Below are 27,690 nucleotides of genomic sequence, written 5' to 3'. Positions count from 1 at the left end.
AGGCAAGTTCCTGTCTTCCCCACGAGTCCACGACCCTCCACATACATGTATGCTCTCTTACCCCATGTACCCTGACATTAACATCCAACCCCTGTACACATTACACCACATGTTTCAGTAAGAGACTCACTGTGAACCACAGCTGAGGACAAAGTCATGTAATTATGTTGAGAATGTTGTTGCTTATGAGTTGAACTTGTGCTGAACATGCTGTTGGTGTTTAAAAATAACGATGATCATTGGAGTATTTGGATATATATTAAATTTGTCATATGACAGAGATCTAACATAATATATAACTACACATAGTACGGAGAGGTGTGGCCAAATGGATTCACTCCAAGTATACAGTACCTACCTTTGTTCTCGGTTAGTTGATAGGGTGACCTTCACTGTCCCTAACCCTCCTTTTTCTGTTATGTCAAGTTATTTGTGCCTTTTGGGTGTGGTTGAGTGTAGGCTATATATTATGTCAGAAGAACGCACCACAGTTTAACTGTCGGAGTGAGAGAAGAAAACACTGTCTTTTCATCCATTAGTCTGATTCTGCTCCACCATGTGGCTTTATAACTTTTTGTTGGAGCTCGACATCAAGGGAATCCTGCTGTTTATGACTGCTTTTCTCCTGATAGCTGATTTCCTCAAGTACAAGAACACAGCAAACTATCCCCCAGGACCACTGGCGCTCCCCCTGGTGGGGAGCATGTTCAGTGTTGACTCCAAACAGCCTCACATTTATTTCACTAAGGTAAGCAGCAGATTGACCTGGATAATAATATACAGGGTATCGGCGGGGTTCGAGTTTAAAAAGTATTAAATGCATAATTCGCTATTTAAGGCCTTACAAGGAATTTAAAAGTCTTACATTTAATTGGCATGAAATCCATGGGGGGGGGGGGGGGGTCGGCCCGGAGGTCTTGAGATAATAATATTAAATATATGAAATGCTTTTATGTGGGCAGCTACCGGGAGTTTGGTGCGTCTGGCGAGAGCTTGTATGGGACGCGCGATAGGGGCGCGCAGCGCAGACGTGCTTTCGTTCCATGATTCCAGATTCGGGATTGGCTCCACATACAGTCTAGATGTAGCAGAGACAATACCGATCAAAAACAAGATTCCAATCAGCGTCAACCAAGCCAAGCCGACTCCTTGGCCACCATGTTCAACAAAGGCAACAACAAAACAAAACAACTAGAGCAAATTTGGACCTTCACGTCCGTTTCTGGGTGGATGACCACGTCCAATCCTGCTACTTCGGATCTCAATTCATGGGCCAAAGCGGTGGATCTACTCCAAGAAGTCAAAGACGTTATCATAACATGCAGGGGTGCAGTGCAGTCGTAATATCAGAACTGCCTGGACGCGTGCCACGCGCGCGCATACATGTTCCCTGCCGTGCGCACTGCGCACAGAACAGATGATTATTATGCATAAATAGTAGGAAAAATAAAACAGCATAAAACAGGAAATTACTAGTTTTAGTTTAGTTTTTGTAAATATTCCCTTGAAATAGAGAAGCTGAAAAAGGTAGCAGCTGATGTAGCCTAAATAAATTATATTGTCAACAGATATCAAAGTCAAAGTCAAAGATTTTATTTGCCATGTATGGACGAATCCACATTGGAATACAGGTACAGAGCAAACACTGTGTGTCTACAACTAATCCAATACAGGAGCAGAGTAGAAACAGTACAGGAAAAATATGTAAAAACACAGACAGTATAAAAGGACAAATGCTAAAATTGATATCAACATCCCCTAAAAGTGCATAATCATAGTTAAGTGCATAGTGGCACAAATGACAGTAAAAGTGCATATAATCAAAGTGCATGATGCACAGACACACAAAAAACAGCCACAAACCTGACTAATAACACTAATAAAAACACAGAAACAAAATAGGATAAAATACAAAACTAGCCTTTGAAGTCATAGGATAAAATACAAAACTAGCCTTTGGAGTCATTCAGGCTCCGCGCAGCACTGGGGAAAAAGCTCTTTGTAAACCGAGAGGTAGAGCATGTGATAGAGCGGTAGCGTCTGCCCGACGGGAGGGGGACAAAGAGGCCTGCGGCTGGGTGACCCGAGGGGTCGTTGATAATGCCAGAGGCACGGGAAAGCAGCCTGCCACCATAGATCTCTTCTAGAGCTGGCAGGCTCTAGAAAAACAAACAATGTTTTAAATGTAATTGTAGATACAATATTGTAGTTACAATTTCTTTAATTGAATTAACTTAACTAGAAAAGTTAATACAAACTAAATTAACAATGTAACTTAGTTTACAGAAGGACAGTTTCCTTCTGAAGCACAACTTAATGCCTCATCCTTCCAGTCGGGACCATTTGTCACATAGAGCTCCACAGATCAAGCAAACCCCCACAGGGCTTGTATTTTGGTTTTGCACTTCTCGTTCTTTGTTATGTTATTGGTATCCTATTATTATGCAAAGTCTAGGTGATAGATAAGGCGCACGGCGCGACGAGTCCAGTGAAAGTTGTGAACGCATTTGTGTGTGCGCGCGCGTGCACATCCGTGCGTGTACTTCTGCTCAGAAAAAACTGCTGGGACGGCGTGGTACCGCGTGGGACCACCACTGCACCACTGATAACAGCCACATCGCATAATAGGTAGCAGATTAGCAGTGCCCTAAAAACGTAAAGTTATAGGCAGAAAGATAAAGCGCTCTGTCGCTTATCTTCAACGAGAGTAATGTTATCTACACTGTCAGGAGTGATTTTTAAGTATAATGCAGTTGTTTGATTGCGATGACAGACACATATTTAATAGACCACAGATATAGCAACAATTAAATGTCAGAGCCTGTAGAAAAATATAAATAATTAAAAGAAATGTAAAAAAAAAAAAAAAAAACTTTTCTACCAGCCTAAAACTCAACCTTTTTTTATTCCCAGGAGTTTGTGCGTGTGTCGCTTTTTTTGCTAGTATGGTGAAATTGGTATTACATTTAGCTCCAAGTGGTGTTAAAAAGGTATTAACAAGCGGGCAGAAAAGTGGCAATTTTTTTACTTGAACTTGAGGACTGCATACTTTTTTTGCAAACCAAAATAACATTGTTGTAAAAAAACTTGTAAAAAAAACTTGCTACTCAAGTTTTTCTGTCATAGTTAGTAGTCCAAAGGTAGTATTTCCCCAGAAGGTGGTATGGCTTACAAATCCAGACGGAGCCATAGCCTGAAGCCTTATGTAGTACATATCCAAATTTCATAAAGATCCATTCAGAAATGAGTGATTAGGAGTGATTTTGGTAAACTGTGTACAAAGAAGTTTTTCTCAGTTTTCTCATAGACTTCAATTCATTCGGCTGTTTTGCTCTTCCTGTTTTCGTGTTTCTTCGTGTTTTTTGTTTTTTTTATTTAGATCCCCATGTGGGGTATCATTGGAAAGCCACACTCAACGATCCACAATCATTTTCGAGATCGGATCTAGATTGACGGAACTACTGCAGCCTGAGTCGGGAGTGGTACTTTGCACAAGCCTCAAATACCGGCATGTAACTCGAGAACCACTGAGCGGATTCTGTCGGATTTTGTCGCTATCAACAGGCAACAAATAAGCCTTCAATTCGATATATATATTGTATTACAAAATATGCACACCCGAGCCACTAGGGGTCGCCAAAGTGCCGGTTGCAAAAAATCTGAAAAACGTCCCATATGAGGGACGTTGCAGCTTAAGAGGTAAAAAGTCTTACATTTAACTTGTTGATACATGCAGATACCCTGAGATAATAAATCACAAGGCTACATCCAGATCCGCCTGGGTGTGCAAGTCATTGAAGTATGTTGTATGTATCACACTTGTGTATGAAAACCAGAAGGCAGAAAGGACTAAAATGTTTGTTCTTCTTTGGTGTAATGTCCACAGCTAGCCAATGTCTATGGGAATGTGTTCAGTGTGCGTCTGGGCAGTGATAAGATGGTCTTTGTGTCTGGATACAAGATGGTAAAGGAAGCCATAGTGACACAGGCAGAGAACTTTGTGGACCGGCCCTACAGCCCAATCAATGCCAGAGTTTATTCAGGAACCACAGGTGAACCCGTCTCAGTTTTTTTCTCAGTCCCTTACAGGGATAGTTTGGATTGTTTTACATAAAGAGGTATGAAATACCTGTCAGTAGAGTAAACAATGCCCATCAGCTGACTTGTCCCGCTAGTTCCGTGGTCAGAGTTCTGACTGTGTTCCAAGAGAGCCAGACAGCCAGCCAGACAGGCAGCACACAGGGATCCAGCAACAAAGGAGTTTTAAGCCACACAACAACATGCAAACAAAAGTTTTAACCTTCCACACAACAGACTACAACAGTTATTTTGTATCTTGATTCTTTCCTCAGTCCAACATGATATCTTGGAGCTATTGTTTCCTGAGGAACCCAGTGTATTACTACGCACAGTCAGTCTGAAAGAAGATTGAAGCATTGGATAATAAGAGGACTGTTGTATTCTATTATGAATGGTTAACACCTTTGTTGTAGCATGTTGTAGTTATATTTCGTACTGGCTTTGCGTTCTGTTCGCTACTGGACAGCTCGTTCATACGCTAACATATACATTGAAAGTATTTCCCACATGCACCTTATCTACCCAGCCACGCCCACTCACGGGCATGCATATAGCCCGGTGGCGTGCTCAGCCTCCTTGTTTCTTTCATTCGAAAGTGTTGCTACATGCGCTCTGCACCTTGAGAGATAGAGATAGTTATTAGTGTGAATTTTGTTTGGAGATGACAACGCCGCCAGCACTTCCATCGCTTGGCTCCCACCGCTCATTGCGCGGGTTCCCTGGACCGGCATCCGGTTTCCTCGCTGGCGTGTCGGGCCTAGCAACCTCGACGCCATGAGATGCAACTGGACGGACTAAGGAGAAGCAAGGAAGTGCTTGGTGCTTGCCGCGCGTCACAGAGTTTTCTTCAGACCCGCCGAGAAAGTTCCTCCGGCTGAAGAGTGACAACTGACAACACGCGGCGGGTGGTGGCGAGCTGCGCCGCCCTCAGGTGAGGCCAGTGGCGCGGTGGCACTGGCGTTTTTAGGCTGTCACTGTCGCCCGTCGCACCGTTTAATCGGAAGCGCGAGCACCGGACAAGCCTGTATTATGTTTCGCTTGGCGCGCTCGGGTTAAACCAAGAGCCTCGTCGAACATGAAGATACTGCTTGCCTCTCCCAGTTGTGTTTGATTGATTGACCTAAAATTGTATTAACAATGCAGTGCGGCTCTATACACGCAGTTGTTGCAGGGCGGACCGGAGAAAGACTTTCGTCTTGTTACATCAGAGTCCCCCATGTTTGCAATTGATCATAAACGCTGTTTGGCTCAGCACGGTCCGAGGCGTTGTGCAGCACGCGACCCCCGACCCGCACGAGGTAGGGGTTGCGGACCAAGCTAAAACGCTGGTGATTCCCCCTCAAACCTCCGTTTGCATATGTTTTTGTTCAATAAAGAGACCACTCTCGGAGAGAGCCGCGTTTTTTGGTTGAAGCAAACGTGCAGTGATGTCATTCAAATGTGTTTAAATGTGTGCCGTGGTGGTTCGTGTGGGGTTTTCAAAACGATAAAGAAGCATATGCATTCAGCTTTTCACGTCCTCAGCATCAGAGCAGATATTAACATATCCTGCTTGTCGCAGAGGGGGGGGGGGGGGGTTCGCATGCCCGCCGACTCAAAACAGTAGGGCTGGGGGTGGGTCTCTGCCATAACGATGTCACAGGGTGCCAGGTTTTAATTGACCCGAGGGGTATGCCCGTGAATTGGGGCCTGCGTAGTTAAGATCCCAACTCACGCTGTCAAAAGAGGTCTCTGCGGGATAAACTAGCGTCTTCCCCCTCTGAGTGTATAGTCCACCACAAGCAAACACAGGTGACGCGCTGACCAAACTCCATGACGAGGTAAATAGAATCCAAGCAGCGAATGTTGACGCTGCTATTGTGGTTGTGGGTGATTTCAATAGCGCAAACTAGGGATGCCGAGATCGATCGGCCACCGATCGTTATCGGCCGATAATCAGTATAAATATGCGACCGGTGATCGGTGATAATGCTTTATTTTCGCCGATCGTCAAAACCGATCGAAAAACATGATCCAATTCTTAGCGGAGATCTCACTCGCTGAGTTCTGTCTCAGACACACGGAACTGCAGCGTCTTCTGCTCCTCCTCCTCCTCCTCCTCCTCCAGCCCCTCCCGCACCCATGTAAACACAGGTCTAGTCTAGGACCTCCGTGAGCTAACGTTAGTATAGTATATAGTATATTATATTGTATGGTAACTCAGTTACTTCTACTCTACATAGAGCATTGTATATATGTATATACTGAACATTTTTGTCTACGTACTTGACTTCTATTTTATACTTGCTATACTTATTTTATTAACTATTTTTGCCTAGCACAGTCTCTGGAGCGAAACAGAAAAAAGCATTTTGTATAAAAGTATTCTGTACTTGTGTATGACAACTAATAAAGAAACTTGAACTTGAACTCTCAAAGAGAGCGGAACTAACGACAGGTGTTTTTTCCCAGGTTCTGTGTATAAATCCCGTGTCAAGGGCCCTTGCGGGGGACCGAGTCTCCCTCCTTTTACCTGAATGGGGGGAGAGACGATGGGTTGGGGCTTGTCTTATTGAAATTCACCCAACACCGTTCTCAGGTTTTACGAACCAAGCGCTGTTATCGGGGCCGCGGCTACGAGCCCTGGCCAATCAGAGACTGTTCTTTTTCTTTTTCGAAGCAGGACAGTCACAGCCCATTGAATGGGCATAATGTAAAAGTCTGTTCCCTATCCTTCGATATCAGCACCTGGTCCCGGGCGTCTCAAACTATCTGGTTTGAACTGGCTATCTTAGGGACCGATATCAGCGCCTGGTCCCGGGCGTTTCAAATGATCTGGTTTGAACTAGCTATCTTAGGGACCGGCGCGCCCTGGTCTGTCCGAGCAGCATAACGGTGTTTATGTGGTCAGCCAGGAGGGAGTTCATCTCTGCTGAGCGGCAGGTATCTGTCGGCTTGAAGGCTCCCTACATTTCCGGGGGGAAATGACGGGGCAGATCGAGCGTCACAGGGGGGTTTCACACCCAGTGGGTGGGCCACTGTGGAGCTGTTTTTTGGCAGTCAGTCTCGGTGGCGCCCCCTGTGGTTTTTGATCAAAGCGTGTACCCCCCCCCCCCCCCCCTGGGGTAACCGGACGACTCAGCGACTTGCGGACGACTCAGCCCTGCTGGTCTCTGACAAGAACAAGTTGCAGGTTGAAAAAACCCTCAGCTCGGAACTAGGCAAAATCGGCATATGGCTCGCTGATAACAAACTATCATTACACATGGGCAAAACAGAGTCCATTCTCTTTGGTTCAAATAACAAACTCAGCAAGACCGACGGCTTCTCAGTTACATTGGGTGACAATATTGTCACAAGGAAAGATGAAATTACCTACCTGGGTTCCATCCTAGAGGCAAATCTTTCCTGTGACAAAATGGCATCCAATGTAATAAAAAAAGTCAACCAACGAACTAGATTCTTGTACCGGATCTCCTCTCTGGTAAACAAGAATACCCTGAAGACTCTGGCAGGAGCACTCATTCAAGGGTACTACGACTATGCTTGCACCTCATGGTACCAAAGCACCTCAAAGGCGCTAAAAACAAGATTACAAACATCACAAAACAAACTAGTCAGACTACTACTTGACCTTACCCCTAGAACCCACCTCACCCCTGCACACTTTGACAACCTAGGATGGCTTAGAGTAGACGACAGAGTACAGCAACTTGCAATGGGCCTGGTCTACAAGATACACTATACGACTAAGGTACCCATGTACATGTCAAAATACTTCCCAAAGGTCAGTGAATACCACGACCACAACACCAGAGGAAGCTCAACAAATCATGTTAAACCCAGATTCGGCTCAAACAAGGGACTAAACACGATTCGCAATTATGCCACATCAATGTGGACCGCCCTACCCAAAGCTGTAAAGGAATGTGAATCCCTATCCAGTACCCACATTCAAAACCGCTCTTAAAGAGCACCTACGGGAGGCTGCAATTCGAAACTGGCCACCGTAAAAATGACCAAACCCCCCACCCCCACCCCCTCCTAATAGACCAGGGGTGTCAAACTCATTTTCACAGAGGGCCACATCAGCATTATGGTTGCCCTCAAAGGGCCAAATACCGTATAAATGTTAATGTAATGTAAAATAAATGTAGCTACTCATTTACATATTGTTAAACATGTTGTTTCTGTATTTATTACTTATTCAAGTTACACATATTGCATATGCATTTGCATAGATGTAAAAAATATGTTAGCTTATGTTATTTTAACAAATAATTTTAGTTTATCAGAACCCCATATTACTCCATCAATCAATGATCAAACCATTCAAGTAAATAACAAAGAAGAATATCATCAAATACAAGCTATGACATTAAGTTTGTTCAAAACCTTTTTGTCACAGTCAAGAGGGGCAGAACTAACAACTGTGAGCTGCAAAGAACACGTGGGACAGATGTAGCAGATGTTACAAAAACAAATGGCTGCACTCAACCTTGCAGAGGCCATACATCCAACTAATGGAAGATAGTTTAATTAACTTTAATTACCAGATTGCAGAATGGGTACAGTACAATACAGCTCAATACACACAATTGTTAAGGGGATGCAGACCAGAGAAATACTTTCGCCTTGTTTACATCAGGGTCCCCCATTTTCAATTCGTAATGAAATTGCTATTACTGTATGTGTCTGCATGAACACACAACTGTAACTGTACTCAAAAATAACAAAATAAGGGTTGTCTCAGTTCACAACTATATTGGTCAAATGTTGGGTGGGACTTGTTTGCGTCCCTACAGCTTCTTATTCAATTGAGCGAGATGCTCGGTTATGTCACACAGCCAGTTTGCATCTGACAGTTCAGACAATATTTCTTCAACCCTTTGTTACCTATTCCGCCTGGATCTTTTTTGTATTTTGGGCTGTAAAATTGTCAAAGAATGTCTGAGGAGTAAGTGCTTTTGGCTTTTTTCCTTTGTTACTTCATCAATACCTCAGATGTTCAACATACATGTATGTGTAAGAATGTGTAATAACTAAGGCTGTCAAAGTTAAAGCTTTATTAACGCATTAACCCACAATTCTTTTAACGCCACTATTTTTTAACGCAAGATGAATGTTTAAAAACTAATAATAAAAAGGGTGGCTACGTGGCGTAGTGGGCAAGGCGCTCGCCACAAATGCGGAGACGCTGGGATCGCCTGTTCGATCCCAGCGCTCCACATTGCTTTCAGTTTAGCTGGTCGTCCGTACTAATACACATTGGCCGTATTAGGGGGTGGGAAACTGATGGGTGGGGATCGGGCATTGTGGACAGCGACTCCTACAGGTCGGTTGGTGCGCCTGCGCAGTAGAATCAGGAAGTGTCGGGGGCAGCGTGAGCCTCCCACGCGTTACTCCTCGCCACTGAGAGATCGAGCTGCGCAGGTGAAAAGATGCGACTGCTGTTACCTCAAGTACCGGAGGGGACTTGTGCTATGTATGACTTAGTCCACATTGCAGCCGGCTTGTGGGAGGCAAGAAACAGCGTTTGTGACAGGGGAGGGTTGAATTGGATGATATGAAATTGGGATGGGAGAAAATATAGAAAATGGGAGAAAAAGTGGACAAAAAATAAATAAACTAATAATAAAAAATTAAAATTAAATGTTACCAGAGCTCTTGTGGGCCACATGAAATGACGCGGCGGGCCACATTTGGCCCGCGGGCCTTGAGTTTGACACCTATGTAATAGACAGTCGCCTCCCCACCGCATGTATATATTCTCTCCCCGCCGTATATGTATATTTCTCTCCCACCCAACCACCCCCTCCTAATGTACAGTCCCCTCCCCATCATATGTATATACTCTGTCAGGATCTATGAGTAACAGTACTGTATATTTGAATACCGTATATGTCACAAATGTATCAGTACTGAATACCTATATGTCCCTATGCCATAAATGTCATGTATGTTGAGTATGTCTTAAATGTCAATATGAAATGAAAATGGGGGACCCTGATGTAAACAAGACAAACGTCTTTCTCTGGTCTGCATCCCCTTAACAATTGTGTGTATTGAGCCGTACTGTATTGTACCCATTCTGCAATCTGTTAAATAAAGTTTTCATTCATTCATTCATTCAACCGGTTTTAAAAGCGGGGGGGGGGGGGGGGCAGCGTTGGGGACCCAGGACTCGTTCTGGTCGCGCCGGACCAGATCAGTCCAGCCCGGTGTTCCGCCGGGTGACAGTTGAGCTCTGCTCGTGCAATGTATCTGTCAGCCTGAGGGCCCTGTGATTTTCCAGGAGGAAATACCGGGGCAGACCTGACATCACGGCCCCCCCCCCCAGGCCATCGAGGTACTGTTCACTGACTCATGCCCTGTTTTCCTGTGTGCTTGCCTGTGTGCCCTCCCATAAAACGGAGTTGTGATTGTTGTCTATATGTATCTACCCTCTGCACAGCACTTTGGTTGACACGTTTCATGTTAAATGTGCTATATAAATAAATCTGATTGATTGATTGATTGATTTAGCAGTCAGCCCCTCTAAGCGCCCTTGTGTAGTTCATGGTCCTCCAGGCACTGGTCGAGCCATGCTCTTGCTAAGGAACCTGTCAGCCTGGGTTAAAGGAGCAACCCTCTTTTGAGGAGTGGTTGTCTCCCCGGTGTGCCAGTGATCGCACGGCGTACCAGACGCCCCCCCAGTGTGCCAGTTTGGGAAGGGCGGCTGCGTCAGAGACTCAGGACTCCCACCTACCAGTCAACGATTCGTTAAAACATGGAACTTGGTGGTTCTGACGGGGGGACGGGGGGGACGGGGGGGGGGGGGGTGGTGTCACAAGCAAATGCCTGGGGAGGTCTCGATGCCACGGCCTCGTTGTCCTCACCAGGTCCCTTTGGTCGGGTCCTAGCTCCTGGACTCAACAGAGAGCCCTGTTCCTCGGGCGGTCCATGGGGCTGGGATCTCCTCCGCATCCCACCGCTAAGGCCTCACTGGCGGAGTTAGGGTTCAAAACCCCGACCCCACGAGATGCCTCGCTGGCAGATGCCCATGTGCCCATGTGATATGGAAGCGGTAAAGCGAACATATGCTTCGCTTATAGCGAGCGGGATGCGTGGTGAGGTCTACTCGCCTTGTGCATCTTTTTGGGTGCTGCACCCTTTTTCGGTGTTCTATCCCTCCGCCCCTCACTAGGACCGGACCCTCCCCATTGTTCTGATGGTTGTAAAAGGGGAACTCAGCGGGTACATTTATCGGGCCTTCATGTCTTGCTCCGCTCCTTTTGTCCAGTAGCGAGCAGAACGCAAAGCCAGTACGAAATATAACAAAGGTTATCCTATAACCCTAGTTATATGAGTTCTGGCGAGGACCCCTGACTTTCGAATGAAGTTCAAGACTCTGGAGGATAAGCACAGCACGCCACCGGGCTATATGCGTGCCCGTGAGTGGGGGAGTGGCTGGGTAGATAAGGTGCATGTGGAAAATACTTTCAATGTATACTAAATGAGCTGTCCAGTAGCGAGCAGAACGCTCGCCAGAACTCATATAACTAGGGTTATAGGATAACCTTCGTATGTGGCTTAAAACCTTTTTGTTACCGGTCTGAAGCTGAGCCATCTCACTCGCAGCACAGTCAGAACTATTAATGATAAGGATAATAAAGCAGAATTAGCTAGTGGCTATGTATCGATTACACTACTGACATACCACTTTCATACCACTTTATGTAAAAAGAAAAAAATATCCCTTTAAATAACATCAGACACATACACAAACATAAAGGTTATGCCACCACATGACTTACAGCCCTTAATATTCCCTCACAAGCCAGCACTTAAATATCTCCAACCAGGGGCGTAGCTGGGGGGGGTAGCTTAGGATGATTCCAAGGGCCCAGTACTGGAAGGGGGCCCAAAAAAAGTTTTTTTTTTTTTTTTTACTAGACATCACTCAGGTGTATTATTGATGCTCTCATTGATACTATGTTTGTTTCTGAAGTGTGTGTGTGTGTGTGTGTGTGTGTGTGTGTGTGTGTGTGTGTGTGTGTGTGTGTGTGTGTGTGTGTGTGTGTGTGTGTGTGTGTGTGTGTGTGTGTGTGTGTGTGTGTGTGTGTGTGTGTGTGTGTGTGTGTGTGTGTGTGTGTGTGTGTGTGTGTGTGTGTGTGTGTGTGTGTGTGTGAGATATATAGAGAGAGGGGGGGGGGCTTTGGTAGACTATTGCATTGGTCCATTCATTGAAGATGAACGCAATGCGACATCCTTTACTAGGCTCACCCACCAACAGTGCAGGTGCTGAACTGCTGATCCGAATGTATAGGTAAAAACCATATTATGCGTTTTCATCAATAAAAAAATGGGCAAAAAAAATTCCGCTTGGGCGCTTACGCGCGCTCGCATTCACTGGGGGCCTACAAATACATTCTTTCATGGGGCCCAGAATCTGGAGCTACACCCCTGTCTCCAACACTTCTCCAGTCTCTCCCAAGCCAAGCTTACCCTCCCTCACCTTGCACCCTTCCTGGTCCTACTCACCCCCAGCCAATGGTACCATACACAACCGCCTCCCAAGCAAAGCCAAAGTCCCACACGACCCATTCCTCACCAGCCAAAAATGTCCCTCCCACATATGTTTCTCTAAGTCTTATATTATATGTGTACTTTCCATTTTTGTCCATAGCTGGTCTGTTCATGAGCAATGGGCAGATTTGGAAACAGCGGCGTTTTGCCATCTCTACCCTACGTAACTTTGGTCTGGGTAAGAGATCCATGGAGCAGAGCATCTGTGAAGAGAGTTGTTATCTACAAGAGGAGATGGAGAAGGAGAAAGGTAGGAGAAAGAAGGTGGTGCAGATGAAGTAACAGTAACAATAGACCTTTTTAGACCTTCCCCATGAGGTTTTCCCAGGCCGGTGTTCCAGTCAAATCTCTATACCTTTAGGCTTTATCTCTACCTGGCGGAAGCCTGGGGAGATCATGTAATCAGTTGAATCTGTGTGTGTTTGTGTCTGTCTGCAGCTAATCTTGCAAACTACAAGGCCGATATGGATGAGACATTGCTCATAGGTTGACAGCAGACCAGGGACCTGGGCCCTCATTTATCAATAATGCGTAGAAAGTGTTCTATTTTTGTTCCTACGCACGGAATTTAGAATGTCTCTACGCACAGAAAAATCGGGATTTATCAACCGTGCGTGCACAGGTCGTACGCACACTCCATGTTGATAAATACCAATGTTCTTACCGTCTATGCTCGTGCATGATTGTAAGCATTTGCATACTGAACCGCCCCTAATTAACCATATATGGTAATGAAACACCCCCATGGAATGTAGAATAATGGACTAAGCAGACTTAAAACTTCACTGAGAGCGACTCCTCCATGATCAATCTCGCTCTCAGTGAATTTCAATGGAGGTCATCTATTCTAACCAACAAATTGAAGCTAGAAAGATTTTCGTTGTGACCAATCTTATTTGGAAACATGACACACAAAATAATAGTATTTTGCTTTTTATTTTAAACAATATTTAATCGTGTTTGGATGTGGGTGTTCTGCGTCCAAGTCCGAAAGTCCGTCTCATGTTGCGGTCTTCATATTCTACCGCTTGGTTACATGTACGCACGGTCTGAGCTGTGCGTAGATATATACGCACAATCTCAAGTACACGTTAATTTTGATAAATCCCACACTTTGCATAGAAATGATCGTACGCACGGTTTACGCACGTCACACATATCTGTACGTACGCAGCATTGATACATGAGGGCCCTTGATTCTGCAATACTTTTCAGATTGGTCAATGACAAGTATTTTATTTGAATACATTTCCATGATTGTCCATTCTTCAGGTGAAGCTTTCAACCCAGCACGCCTCCTCAACAATGCTGTGTCAAATATCATCTGCCAGATGGTGTTTGGGAAGCGCTTTGACTACAGTGACCACAACTTCCAGATCATGCTGAAGTACATATCTGAAGCCATTCACCTAGAGGGCTCCATATGGGGTTTGGTAAGAAAGAGCATTCATTAAATTCTTCTTTTTAAAAGAAAAAGGGAGGTCCATTCAAAAGATTTCTTATGATGATTCCTGTAGGAATCATCACTATAAAATACTGTATCTTGACACAAATTTATCACAGACAGTAAAATGCTGTAGAGTTTAAACCTTACAGACCATTATATCCTGTAGATGTATGAGGCATTTCCTGGAGTGATGGGGCACATGCCAGGGCCACACAACACAATGTTCACCTATTACAAGAACCTGGTGGCCTTCATCAGCCAGGAGGTGAAGAGGCACAGGCAGGACCTGGACCCTGGCAACCCACAAGACTACATTGATGTCTTCCTGGTGGAAATGGAGAAGGTATGTGATCAACTACACTACACTTCCTATGGAACCCTTCAGTATAGTCACTGTTGCTGTATACAGTAGGTATGTCCAACTATTCATCTGTTAATCTCTTATATCATTTTCCTGACAGTACAAAGGAGAGCCTGGTCTTGGCTTTGATGAGACCAACCTGGCTCTGTGTTCTTTGGACCTGTTTCTGGCTGGAACCGAGACCACCTCCACCACCCTGCAGTGGGCCCTGGTCTTCCTCATCAAGTACCCCATATCCAGGGTAGGTGATCCTTGGCCCTGACCCAAGCTTTTGTGAAATAGTATAAAATAGTGCAGGTGAGAGGGGCAATAATTTCTTCTTTCTCTGTCTTTCCACCACCCAGAGAAAGTCCAGGCTGAGATAGACGGAGTGATCGGACAGTCCCGACAGCCCACTATGGCCGACAGACCTAACATGCCCTATACTGACGCTGTCATCCACGAGATCCAGAGGATGGGAAACATTGTACCTCTTAATGGTCTCAGGATGGCCACCAAAGACACGACACTTGGGGGTTACTTTATACCAAAGGTCCATCTAATCATAGAACACTGATCACAAAATAGTCCAATCTGGCTTCCTCTGTTTGGCAGTGTCAATCTTTCAAAATAAATAAATGTATATCCATGATGAAATAAGAAACTGTGAAAATGTCTTACATTTAAAGAAAATTACTTTGCCAATGTTTTCCTGGTGTTAACCTTTTTTCTGTGTGTAGGGAACCACCTTGATGCCCAACCTGACCTCTGTGCTGTTTGACAAGACTGAATGGGAGACACCAGACACCTTCAACCCTGCACACTTTCTAGATGCTGATGGCAAGTTTGTGAAGAGAGAAGCATTCTTGCCCTTTTCTGCAGGTAAACAACCACTTTTTAAGACTTCTGTTTTACTGGAGAGTGGCAGGAAAGACAAGAGGAGGGAGGGAGGAAGGGTAACATGCATGAATCAGTTCTCAAAGCACAACATCCAAAGTACTGTATGCTATGTATGTATGTCCAAAAAGGTCCCCTGACAAATCCAGGGCCCTCATTTATCAATAATGCGTAGAAAGTGTTCTATTTTTGTCCCTAAGCACGGAATTTAGAATGTCTCTACGCACAGAAAAATCGGGATTTATCAAACGTGCATACACAGGTCCTACGCACACCGGCAAGTACTCCGTACACTTGTTCTATGCTCCGCGCTCGTGCACGATTTTAAGTATTTGCATACAGAACCGCCTGTAATTAACCATATATGGTAAGTTGGTAACGAAACACCCCCATGAAATGTGGAAAAATAGACTAAGCTGAGCGAACGCGTGTTATGGGAGAAATATGCGACAGGCTGACAGACTTGTACACGGTGATGTCGGATATCAACGACTTCCTAAAGACCATTGCTGCCTGGGCAGCGCAAAATACGAATAAAGACCATTAACCACTGTTTGGCTTTGGTGTCATTAATAACCATGCTGGAATATGAATGCCTTTTTTCGTTTCGTTCTCGATTAATACCCAGGGATTAAAGTTCATCAATTTGATTCCAAGTCGCGACGGATTTTCCGTCAATTGACTACCTGGTATAATATGCTTTGTAGAGGCATACAATCTATTTTGATTATATATAATAGTATAGCCCAGTGGCGGCTCGCCACTAGGGGCGCTCGGGCGCCGCCCCCCCCTGGTTAAAAGAGAGAAGAACAAGAAATGTTTTGTTTTGTTTTTTGTTTTATAGCCCTATAAATAATATAAACATGTTTAAAATGAATAATATTTACTCATTTTAAGTATGTTTGTGTTTCCAATGCACAATATAACGTTAATATATCAAATAAAAAATAATCGTTTTTCCTGAACAGGAAGTGACTCACTCCTGCCGCATTTCTCCTGCCGCATTTCTCCTAGCCGTATTTCTCGGCCCGGGCTAGACGCAATAGCGCTCTGAGTGCGCGTCACTGTTTCATCGCTGTATCCGTCGCAGCCAATCAGTGCGTAACGCGATGTGCGTTGAAATATGATGTTTATGATGGAAGCCGGGCGCGATTTGAAGCGGTCTAAGCAGCAGCGTCTATAATTTTTTTCCGTAGCCGCATTTTTTTCCGTAGCCGCATTTCGCGGAGACGCTCTCTCTGATTGGCCAACGCCAGTTTCTAGGTTTCTAGGTTGGTTTCTAGGTTGGTAGACTGTTGTTGTGATGCAGCTATTTGTCTTAGAGCGTGACGGCAAGTTCTTTCGACGGTTAAGCTTAGGCACTCTTTCAAAGTTGGTTAAGGTTAGAGTTTGTCTTAGAGCAGGGCGATAGAACACCAGGTAGTTTGCAGGCTGTTTGACGAGGAAATGGGCAAAGACACAGCTCTTCACAGTACTTGTTGGTTAACAACAAGCTATATATGGATGCAGTGTGGACAACTGGACATGCATGGACAATGGACATCAACACAGTCTGGACAGTGGAGTGGATATACTTTATCAAGCCCTTCTGCCTGCTGGACCACTGTGCGTTTCAACTTAACAAGGTATAGTTGCGATCTCTCTCTCTCTTTCTCTCGCTCTCTCTCTCTCTCGCTCTCTCGCTCTCTCTCTCTCTCGCTCTCTCTCTCTCTCTCTCTCTCTCGCTCTCTCTCTCGCTCTCTCTCTCGCTCTCTCTCTCTCTCTCTCTCTCTCTCGCTCTCTCGCTCTCTCGCTCGCTCGCTCTCTCTCTCTCTCTCTCTCTCGCTCTCTCTCTCTCTCTCTCTCTCTCTTTCTCACTCTCTCTGATTGTGTAGGGCATATTGGAAGCGTGGCTGCATTTGACTGACTGTGATCATATTGATTGATGGCAATGGTGATAGTTAAATATTAAATAATGCGTGGTACATGTTTGCAAAATGTTTGGTATAGCGCCCCCCATGGAGAAGAATGTACGGGCCGCCACTGGTATAGCCTACATATGCAACAGTAACTTGCGCATAACACATGGCACAGACACGGAGCCCTGCGAAGCCTGCATACACTAACTTGATCATTCATCTAACTGTTGTCCTTGTATCTTTACGATTATGAGGGCTATAGGCCCTCGTTTGACCATAATAGCCTATTCTCAAATGGCTATCCGCTGTGGGCTATCTCCTCGCTGACGGACCAGTACCAATATCATATCATATTCCTATGTCTCCAACAGTGGCGATTCTATGAATTTTTAAACAAGGGGGCATAGGGGGACCAAGAGCTAGTATGAAAAAAAAGAGAAAGTAAAAAGATTTGCGATTTAATATATATATATATATATATATATTTTTTTTTATTCTTTTGTTGTTGTTGTCGAATCAGTTGTGCAATAGTCACTTTTGGTGAGTTATTTCTATACAATTCACTTATATGACATTTAGGTATGACACAGGACTACAAAAGCATTTAGTATAGAAATGTGTCAACAGACTAAAGCAGGGAACCACAATATTTTGCATACAAATTATGCTGAGCAGAATGTAATATCATAACTGTCTATTCCTTTTCTTGCAATTGAGCCAATTTTCCTTAGGTACGGGTTTGAGGTGTGTGTTCAACAGAATTTAGTATCAAAAACACGTTCACAAAAAGTATGGGTTACTGAATGCTGAACTGCATTGTTATAATCACTAAGCAATTGTAAGACCTTGCCTTTTTGTCCCTGTATCACTTGTCTCTGCTGCCCTTTGACTAAAAAATTTCTGTATGTCCATTTTCTTTTCTGGCGGCATATTTGAGTTAGTCACCTAGTAAAAGTCACCTAGTAAAAGTGAGATAATTTACTATATCAAAACATGCTAGGGATGTACCGAATAGTTCGAAGCTTCGTTCATAATGTTACCTTTTTCCCCCTTCTTTTTCCGTTTTTTTCTCCCATCCCAATGTTAGTCGTTATGCCAATTCCCAATCCCCTTCCTGGTCGTTACGCACTCTACCCCCTACCGTCGGTCTGGGAGGGCGGAGACTATCACATGCTTCCTCAGACACATGTGTAGCCAGCCCACCGCTTCTTTTCACCTGGCAGCGCGGACTCTCACTGGGAGAGTGTAACGTGTGGAAGGTCACACTATCTCTCCTAGATCCTTCCCTTGCTGTGCAGGCGCCCGACCGAACTGTAGGAGTCGCTGTTTACAACGACCAGGACCCACCCCCACGCCGGCTTCCCACCCGCTAACACTGCCAATTGTGTTAGTATGGACAGTCGGCCAAGGCGGAGGCACCACAGCCGGATTCGATCCCACTGGCTCTGTGGTGGTAGACAGAGTACAAGTGTACTGTACAAGTATTTTTTCTTTTTTTCACATGAAAGACACAACACAATACAATAATAATAACACATAAATAAGACATCACAGGACAGTAAATTATTACAATAACGACAAGACAATAGAGATAAAATAGAATAAATAAAATAAAAACAGAATATAATTTTTTTTATTATATTGCCAGACATTACAAAAGACATTCCTTGTCACTGACCAGTGAGGTAAATTTGTCTTCTTGATGAAGTTGTTCTTCTGCAGTCCAGTGCACACCCTTCTCAGTCTGTCGTTGCACTTGCAATCATCGCTCGAGTTGTCTCGGGTTGCTTCTTGAAGCAGTTAAAATGTGCTCCTTGGCTACAATGGTTGTCAATCATTTCGCCATCAGCTGTGACTGGTTGAACTTGAGAGGTTATGTATCCTTCCGTTATAGTCCCCTGTCTAACTAGCCAGAGTGCTACGGACTGGTTTAAATTTGCATTATACATTATTATTAATTATACAGGCATATACATATCTTCTGTCTATTGCTATACAGGCATGTGCTACCCTACACGTATACATCTTCTGTATTGGCTGATGTCAGACAATCACGTCGGGTTGTCAACAATTGAATAGACCTGTTACTGATATTGGGAGTTGTGCCTATAATTGACTCTTTGATACCGGCTCTGAGCTTTTTGATTGATTGATTGAAAACTTTATTAACAGATTGCAGAATGGGTACAATACAGTACAGCTCAATACACACAATTGTTAAGATAAGATAAGATAAGATAAGATATTCCTTTATTGATCCCCTTGGGGAAATTCAATGGACAAGGGGATGCAGACCAGAGAAAGACTTCCGTCGTGTTTACATCAGGGTCCCCCATTTTCAATTCATAATGACATTTATGACATACACAACATACAGATATACAGATATATATCATGACATTTATGACATACAGATATACAGTACTGTTACATTTGTGACATACAAGATATGCAAATATACAGTACTGTTAAACAGAGATACTAACAGAAAATATATACATACGATGGGGAGGAAACTAATAATAATAATAATAATAATAATAATAATAATAATAATAATAATAATAATAATAATAATAATAATAATTGTAACTGAGGGGTACAATTCCCTGACTGTATTGATAAGTATGGTATCATTAAACCACTACCGATTATGTACTTTAACTACTGGCCACACAGTACATGATATAGATATGATGAACACTTTCCCACCTGATGAAACGAAGTCCACACAAATGTATAAATCGAATATTTTATATAGCAAAGGGTATATACAACGTTCACTTAATGACATTTATGATTTGAATGCACTTGTAAGGCAAATGAGTATTCGTAGGCAAATCAACATTGAATGTCCAATCTCTGGTTACGCAGGGAGCAAGTATACAACCTGGTTCTTTAGGGAACTATAGCGATGGTACTTAAATGATTATAGCTGGATACACTAAAGGGGGGTCCCGCTGGTTGTAAGTCAGTAGGGGGGGGGGGGGGGTTTGGAGAGCCGCCGGCGATATCCCATCTGGCCAACGATTTCTTGGGAGAATTCAGAGTGCTGAACACGGTGCCCACAGAACCTCGGTCCACAGATGAATACAGCTGGGCCCTCTTGTAGACGGTAGCTGCCGGTCCACAACGAAGAGACGTGAGGCGACCTCACTCGGGGTAGAGCGCCGTCTCACCTGGACTCCTCTCGGGGGGTAGTTCCAACACTCAGCAGTGTTGGCTGTTATCCATGGCATAATCAAAGCACCCAAAGCAAGTAGATAATCCAAGCCGTGTAGGGCTCGCCATCGTCCGGGTAAAGTAATCCAATGTACAGGTCCACTCGTCCTGGCCCAGAACTCCTCGGATGAAAGCACCACACGTGGTCTGCCCAGCCTGGTTAAGACTCTAGATAACGCCAGGAACGATGGGGGTACTGCTCACTTTATAACTCTAACCGAACGATGCACCATACATAATAGACTATTATTAACTTAATAGAAATACGTCCCACTCGACGGTATAGTGCCAAACTATGACAATTCAACTATTAATCCACACGATGTCTCAATGCCTATTCTGAGGCCAAGTAGGCCATACTGCACCACACGTGGGTCGTGGGTGAGGCTTCACGTCTGTTACTAGGTTGGAGGGTAAAGGACTAACGGACTAAAAGAAAGTTCTACTTTACTTGCGCCATATATATATGCGCTGTGAACAAATAGTACCATTCGTATTTCGCCAGACGTATTCCTACGCGGAACCGGGCTTGTAACGACATGTTCGTCGGCACGATTGAACTTGAACCAAGGGGCTTGGCTGCTGGCGCCAGGTTCTTGTCCAATGGTAGAATGAAACTATTATGGGCTGTTAGTAGACTAAAGGGATATTCAGTGTATATGTACAAGGAATATACAAGGGATATCAAACGATATACAAATACTATTAAATATATATCCATAAATAAATACATATATTCGGTTTAATCTGATCCTTCACAACAGCCGCCCCCTAATTAGTCCCACCTAATTAGCTAAACAGAGACAGATTAACCGCACTGTCTACCACTCAAGGTCCGCTGTAAGGGTCAGTCAACTCACAAAGTCGTGGGGTCATGGTCGTCATCGATAGTGTCTGGGAGTCTGGGCAGTTCTATTAGCCTCGCCACGGGTCGTGTGTAAGTTCGCCCTTGGACGAGCACCTCGGCTGCTCGGACCTTGCCATCGGCACCGGTGATCACTTTGCTTACGCGGCCAGCCGGCCACATAGCTCTGGGTAGTGACTGGTCGATAATCATGACGACTGTTCCTTCTGTCAAATTGTCTCTCTCTTTTACCCACTTCTGGCGGGTCTGTAGAGACGGTAGGTAGTGGAGTAGAAAGCTGTTCCAAAACTTGTCAGCTAGTACTTGACTGTACCTCCACATTCTTCGGCCGTTCGCTTCTTCAGGCCTGTACATTGTCTGGGGTAGCGCGGGGTCCAGCCGCGCCATCAAGAGTGTGTTGGGGGTGACTGGGTCGACATCTGCTACATCACTGGAGACGTAACCGAGGGGCTTTGAGTTCAATACTCCCTCGATCTCCGTGAGGACTGTCATTAGGACTTCTTCCGCCACAGTCTGGGCCCCAAGCACGGCGTACAGGGCTGTCTTTATAGAACGTACTTCTCGTTCCCAGGTTCCACCGAAGTGGGGTGCGTTCGGGGGATTAAACTGGAAGTCAATCTGGGATGGAGCGAGGTGGGTCTTAAGTTCTGGGCCCATAGCTTGGAAGCTCTCTCTCAGCTCTCTTTCTCCGCCTTTGAAGTTTGTCCCATGATCAGACAACAATGTAGACGGTTTTCCTTTCCGTGATGTGAATCTTCGGAAGGCCATAAGGAATGAGTCTGTGCTCATGGTCGGAAGGAGTTCGATATGTATCGCTCTGGTGGTCATGCATTTGAATACAATACCCCACCGCTTCTCGGTTCCTCTTCCTTTCTTTATATACAACGGGCCAAAACAGTCCATGCCTGTGGAGTGGAATGGCTTGTCGCCGAGTCGGAGGCGACAGGGAGGTAGGTCAGCCATCCGGGGTATGCTGGGCTGCGCGCGCCACTTTCGGCAGTCTAGACAGGTTCGCTGGAAGCGTCGCACTGCTTCTCTTCCTTGAAGTATCCAATAGCGACGTCTGATCTCCGCGAAGACTCTCTCTGCTCCTGCGTGGTGTACATCCTCGTCGTATTTCTTTATGATCAGCTCTGTGACCTTGTGTCGGCTGTTCAAGACTATCGGGTACTTAACGTCATCCGGTAGATCGGGGGCTCTCCGCAGACGACCACCCACTCTGATGAGATTATGGGCGTCGCTCTCGGGTGCCAGGTGGAGCAATCTGCTGTCTGATGGGACGGGCTTTCCTCCCTGTAGACAGTCTAGCTCATCGGGGAACGAGTCTCTCTGGGCTCGTTGTAGTAGAAGAAGTTCTGCTTCTTCGTAGTCAGCTGCTGAAATGTCGGCAGTGGACTGAATCTCTGGGTGGTGCCACAGGAATGTCTTTAGCTGCGCACTCTGTAGGGTAATGCAATCATCTATGTTGGGGTCTGTGGAGGCGACTGTGCTCAGTCCACAGAACATAGGTTTCTTGTTCTCAGCCTCCTCTTTACTTGCTTCCCGTGGGGTGGGCGTAGGCCACTCTTCTTCTGGGAGCTTGAGGAACTCTGGTCCGTCACTGTAGATGTTGCGACGGGTGAGGTCATCTAGGGACATTCCCCGGGTGATGACGTCAGCTGGGTTGTGTTTGGTGTCCACATACCGCCAGCTCGCTGCTTCTGTTAACTCTTGAATCTCGATGACTCTGACTCCCACGAAGACCTTGTATCTGCATGAATCAGACTTGATCCATGTGAGTACTGTCGTGGAATCTGACCACAAGATTGTTCTGTGCACCGGAATGGTGAGTTCACGTTGGATTAACGTGGCTAGATGCGCTCCTGCTAGGGCTGCGCAGAGCTCTAGACGCGGGATAGATTGTTGCTTTCGTGGGGCTATTCTTGAGCGAGCCAGGATGAAAGCAGTGTGTATCTCTCCTCCCTTCTCTTGGGCACGCAAGTAGGCCACCGATCCATAGGCTACTTCGGAGGCGTCACTGAAGACGTGTAGATCCATCTTGCATGTCTCTGGCCTCACTGTGGGTGGGAAGTAGCTGCGGCGTATATTGACGCCTGGGAGTGAGCGGAGCTCCGTCTCCCACTCTCTCCATGTGGAGGCAAGGTGTGCGGGTATTGGGTCGTCCCAGCCCTGGTCCTTGTCCCATAGTGCTCGTACAATCATCTTTGCCCTGGTGGTGTAAGGTAGAATACATCCCAACGGGTCATATTGTCTGGCGAGTGTTCTGTACACACTCCGTCTGGTGGTCGGTATCGCCGTCGACCTTCCCTGCTCCGTGGTCAGGGGTTTGTGTCTATAGTGGAGCGAGTCTGTTTTGAAGCGCCAGACTAGTCCTAGTGTCATTTCTTGGGCTTCTCCTGGGATTGTCGCCATCCAGGTCTCGCTGCTGGCAGCCTTGTCTGCGGGGGAGAGGCTGCGCAATACGTGCGGGTCACTGCTGGCCCACTGCCTGAGATCAAAGCCGCCTTTGATCAGGAAGGCGCGTAGCTTGAGTAGGAGAACCTCGGCTTCTTCTTGAGTCGAAACGCTTTGTAAACAGTTGTCCACGTAGAAACTGTTCTTCACACTGTGTCGGACCTCTTCATCTGCTGCTGGGTCCTCTGCGACGTGTTTCTGTAGTGCAAATGTAGCACAGCACGGGCTGCATGTGGTTCCGAAGGGGAGGACTTCCCACTGGTAGATGGCTGGGTGCTCATCTCCGATCCTCTCTCTCCATAGGAACCGCAGCAGGGGCTTGTCCTCCTCCACTAGTCTCACCTGCAGGAACATCCCTTTGATATCCCCGCTGATAGCCACCTTGTCCTGGCGGAAGCGTAGTAGCACGCCTAGTAGAGAGGGGCCGAGTGTGGGGCCGGGCAAGAGCTCTTTATTCAGATTTTGGGATCCGATCTGGTAGCTGCAGTTAAACACAATGCGATCCTTGCCGTTGTGGTGGACCTTGTGGTGCGGCACGTACCATGATTCGGTCGTCTGATCGGCCTCTTTAATGTCAATCTTTGTCACGTGTCCCGCTGTGATTAGCTTCTCAATCTCAGCGCGGTACACACTCTCTTGAGCGGGGTCTTTGGCTAGGCGCCGCTCTGTGTTCAATAGATACCGCTCCGTGGCGTCTTTCTTTGCGTGAAAGGTGGGCATTCCCTCTCGCCTCAGGAGTGGAGTTGCGTATCTCATCACTCCGCCGACTGTGACTCTCTTTGTCCCTTGCTCGAGGAGGTTTATGGCGTAAATGTCTTCTTTAGAACGAATGTCTTTCTTTTCGTTCTTAAAGGGCATTGTCTCTAGTGTCCATAGCCTCTCGACATGCTGCAGGAGAGTGGTGTCTTCTTCTGTCGCTCTGGAGTGGAGGCAGCTAGTGGCTGCTGTTCGGTTGAGAGATTTAGCGAGGGGGCCTTGTAGTGTCCACCCTAGGCGGGTTTCGACTGCTGCAGGACAGCCTCGGGGTCCTGTATGGACCCGGTCTATCGGGACGATGAGGTCTGCATGGTCGGAGCCTATCAGCAGGGTCGGGGTGGCGCCGTCTATGAGCGGGATAGGTAGTTGACGCAGGTGCACATATTTATCCATCAGCTTGGCGATGGGGTAGGTGTACTGTGATAGTCCTATTTCTTGGCTGGTGAAAGCATTTGTAATCCTATACCGTCGCTCTGGCTGCCCGCTTGCTGCGATAGTGAAGGAGACATTCTCGCCCTTTATCGTCTTTAAATCTCTTCTTATTGTCCGAATCGTCATTTGGTTCTCGCTCCCCCGCAGTCCCAGCTGGGCCGCAGCGGACGCGAGCAGAAGGGTCTTCTCTGACCCGTCATCAAGGACGGCGTAAGTGTCCATGACTTTATCTTGGTAGCTCAATGTTACACGGACTACCTTTAAGAGCACTTGGGCGCGCCGCTGCTGCTGGCGGGGTCAATGTACATGACACTTGCCTTGGTGCTGCTCGATGATGCAGGTGCAGGCTTTCTTCTGTTACTGTCGTGTAGTACATCTAGATGGGCTCCGTCACACCGACTGCACCTCTTCTTTAGGCGGCATTCGGCTGCCATGTGACTGCGCGCACATCGGTAACAGCGCCTGTTGGACTTTATCCATTGACTCACTTCTTCTGCATTCATCTTTGTGAACAAGTCACATTGTGACAGCCAGTGTTCCTTCTCGCAGTACGGGCACACCATCTTCCACTTCTCTTTTCTCGAGGGGGTACTGTGGTTCTTACTGCTCGGTACTGATTCTGATTGGTGCATGACAGTCACCGATCTTCTTCCATCGTTTATTCTCCTGGGTCCCTCCCTGGAGCTTGGTGTGCTCCGCACGAACGTATCCAGTCGTAAGCTGCTGACTTCTCTCGCCAGGAAGTCGGCTAGATCGAGGAGGGATGGTTCGGGACCGTTAGGATCACGGTGGTCTCTCTGCCGCCTGAAGCGCTCTTGTCTGGCGGGTGGCAGCTTCTCTAAAATCCTCTCGACGTTAGAGTTGGCGTATAGCTCGTGCATACCCTTTTCCCGTTGCGCTCCCAGCATCCCTACCAGGGACTGCACTTTTATAGACAGGTCGTCTAATGAGCGATTGTCTGTTGCTGGGGGTAGGCGATCAATATGCCTTATCTCTTGGATTACGTAATCCCATATACGTCCATATCTCTGGTCCAGCGCTGCTAGAGCCGCGGTGTATGGGGTCGTAGAGGTGGCATATGCTAGCGCTATATTGTGCGCTCGCGGTACTTTCAGGTGCTTCAGTAATATTGCATACTTGTGGCGTTCATCAGCGACATCCACCATCATTGTCTCTAAGCACATCCGGAGCTCCGTGTACTGTGCTCGATTCTCATAGGTGAAGTCTGGAAACGTCGGTGTGGCAATGTATGACGCCGTGGATGGCTGATACATCGGCGAGCGTTGGGGGAGAGACCTCCTAGGCGAGTCTCCTCTCGCGCCTCTCTGTGGGCTGGTACCGGCAGGGTACCATGGCCCGCTGGTCCAGGTGCTATTCCTCGGGGCTGGTCGTGCGTCATGCTCACCCGTGAATAGAGTCGGGGGTCTGTAGCGCAGCGCCGCGGGGGTATAGCCTGGGCTGTACTGGACCTCCTGGTCCGGTGGAGTACTGTGCTGTCGTCGGGCTTGGTTCTCCTCCTCTCCCTCTTCTTCTTCTATCAGGTCCTCTAGATCCTGTAGTCGTTTATTTAGCTTCTCCGCAGTGTATGCCGCTCCTTCCTTGTAGCTGGGTCTCGCTTGGACCGGTCTGGGAAGGGGGTCTGCGGGGGGTATAGGCTTGGTCTGTTGGTCAAGTTCAGGGTCGCTTGCTCGGTTAGGAGACGCTGCCCTTGACTGTTGTCTCGACGAGTTCCTTGAACCCCTGGCGGAGGGAGAGGGTGTTGCCTTGAGGATCAGCTGCTCCATTAGCTGCGCTTGTAACTTGTCGCGCTCGGCTTGTAGTCTGTCGCGCTCGGCTTCGCGCTTGGTGAGATCTGCTTCTCTTTGGGCACCGGCAGCGGCGCGCTGGGCGTCGGCCCGGTCTCTTGCCATATTCTCTTCCGTCTGAAGGCGTCTCATCTCCAGGCGTATGCGCTCTTCTTCGCTCCGTTGTTGCGCTTGGAGTTGTTCGCGTTCACCCTGAAGTCGATCGCGTTCGGTAGAGGCTGTCAGGCTGACGAGGAACGCCTGTGATAGCATCCTCTCCGCTTCGCTGGGGGAAGACGATTGTAGAGGTGAGCCGCTCCTGGCGGTACTCGTTGGGGAGTCCTGGAGCTCTATTTCCTCGGCGCTCTCCTCCTCTTCTTCCGTGCAGAGTTCTCTCTCTGTAGGGTTGTCTTCCTCCCGGGGCTGGTCGGGGACTACTTCTTCGGTATTGGCGGGGGGTAAAGGCATGTCAGTTCCCTCCTGGTCCCCACCGTGAGCTTGGTCAGTTACATTAGAACCCACTAGGGCCTCTGTGGTCGGGGTAACCTGGTCGTTAAGGTCAGACATAATTTTACTTTCTACTTTTACCGCGTTTACCGTTTGTCGAAGGCTAGGTAGTTGACTGACAGCGTAATCCTCTAAGTACTGAGGTGTCTGTCGTCTGCGCCGCGGGCGTTCTACGTTAGGAGGACCGTTTCGTGGAGTGTTCATCATAGGCCATTTCAATATTAATAACACTATATTAATATTACACTAGTTACCATCCGGCTCGAAGGACCAATTGTAACTGAGGGGTACAATTCCCTGACTGTATTGATAAGTATGGTATCATTAAACCACTACCGATTATGTACTTTAACTACTGGCCACACAGTACATGATATAGATATGATGAACACTTTCCCACCTGATGAAACGAAGTCCACACAAATGTATAAATCGAATATTTTATATAGCAAAGGGTATAT

The 27,690-nt window shown here is 46.5% G+C and overlaps 1 protein-coding gene across 1 annotated transcript in view; it reads left to right on the top strand.

Moving 5' to 3' along the window:
• The window catches only part of LOC311223647 (uncharacterized protein), a gene marked incomplete at its 3' end in the record, with an annotated part of 51,966 nt that overhangs the window by 21,255 nt on the left and 3,021 nt on the right, over nucleotides 1–27,690 (top strand). The window contains 9 exon segments of the mRNA XM_084308420.1: nucleotides 551–748; nucleotides 3,887–4,052; nucleotides 12,728–12,877; nucleotides 13,900–14,060; nucleotides 14,241–14,417; nucleotides 14,536–14,659; nucleotides 14,662–14,676; nucleotides 14,780–14,967; nucleotides 15,155–15,296. Of these exon segments, the coding sequence (XP_084164546.1) occupies nucleotides 551–748; nucleotides 3,887–4,052; nucleotides 12,728–12,877; nucleotides 13,900–14,060; nucleotides 14,241–14,417; nucleotides 14,536–14,659; nucleotides 14,662–14,676; nucleotides 14,780–14,967; nucleotides 15,155–15,296 (1,321 nt within the window).

Source organism: Notolepis coatsorum, assembly GCF_963971535.1.
Source record: "Notolepis coatsorum genome assembly, chromosome: 2".
Classification (NCBI taxonomy): domain Eukaryota; kingdom Metazoa; phylum Chordata; class Actinopteri; order Aulopiformes; family Paralepididae; genus Notolepis; species Notolepis coatsorum.
The sequence above is the reverse complement of the archived record's forward strand: the minus strand, read 5'-3'. Positions and strand labels throughout refer to the sequence as shown.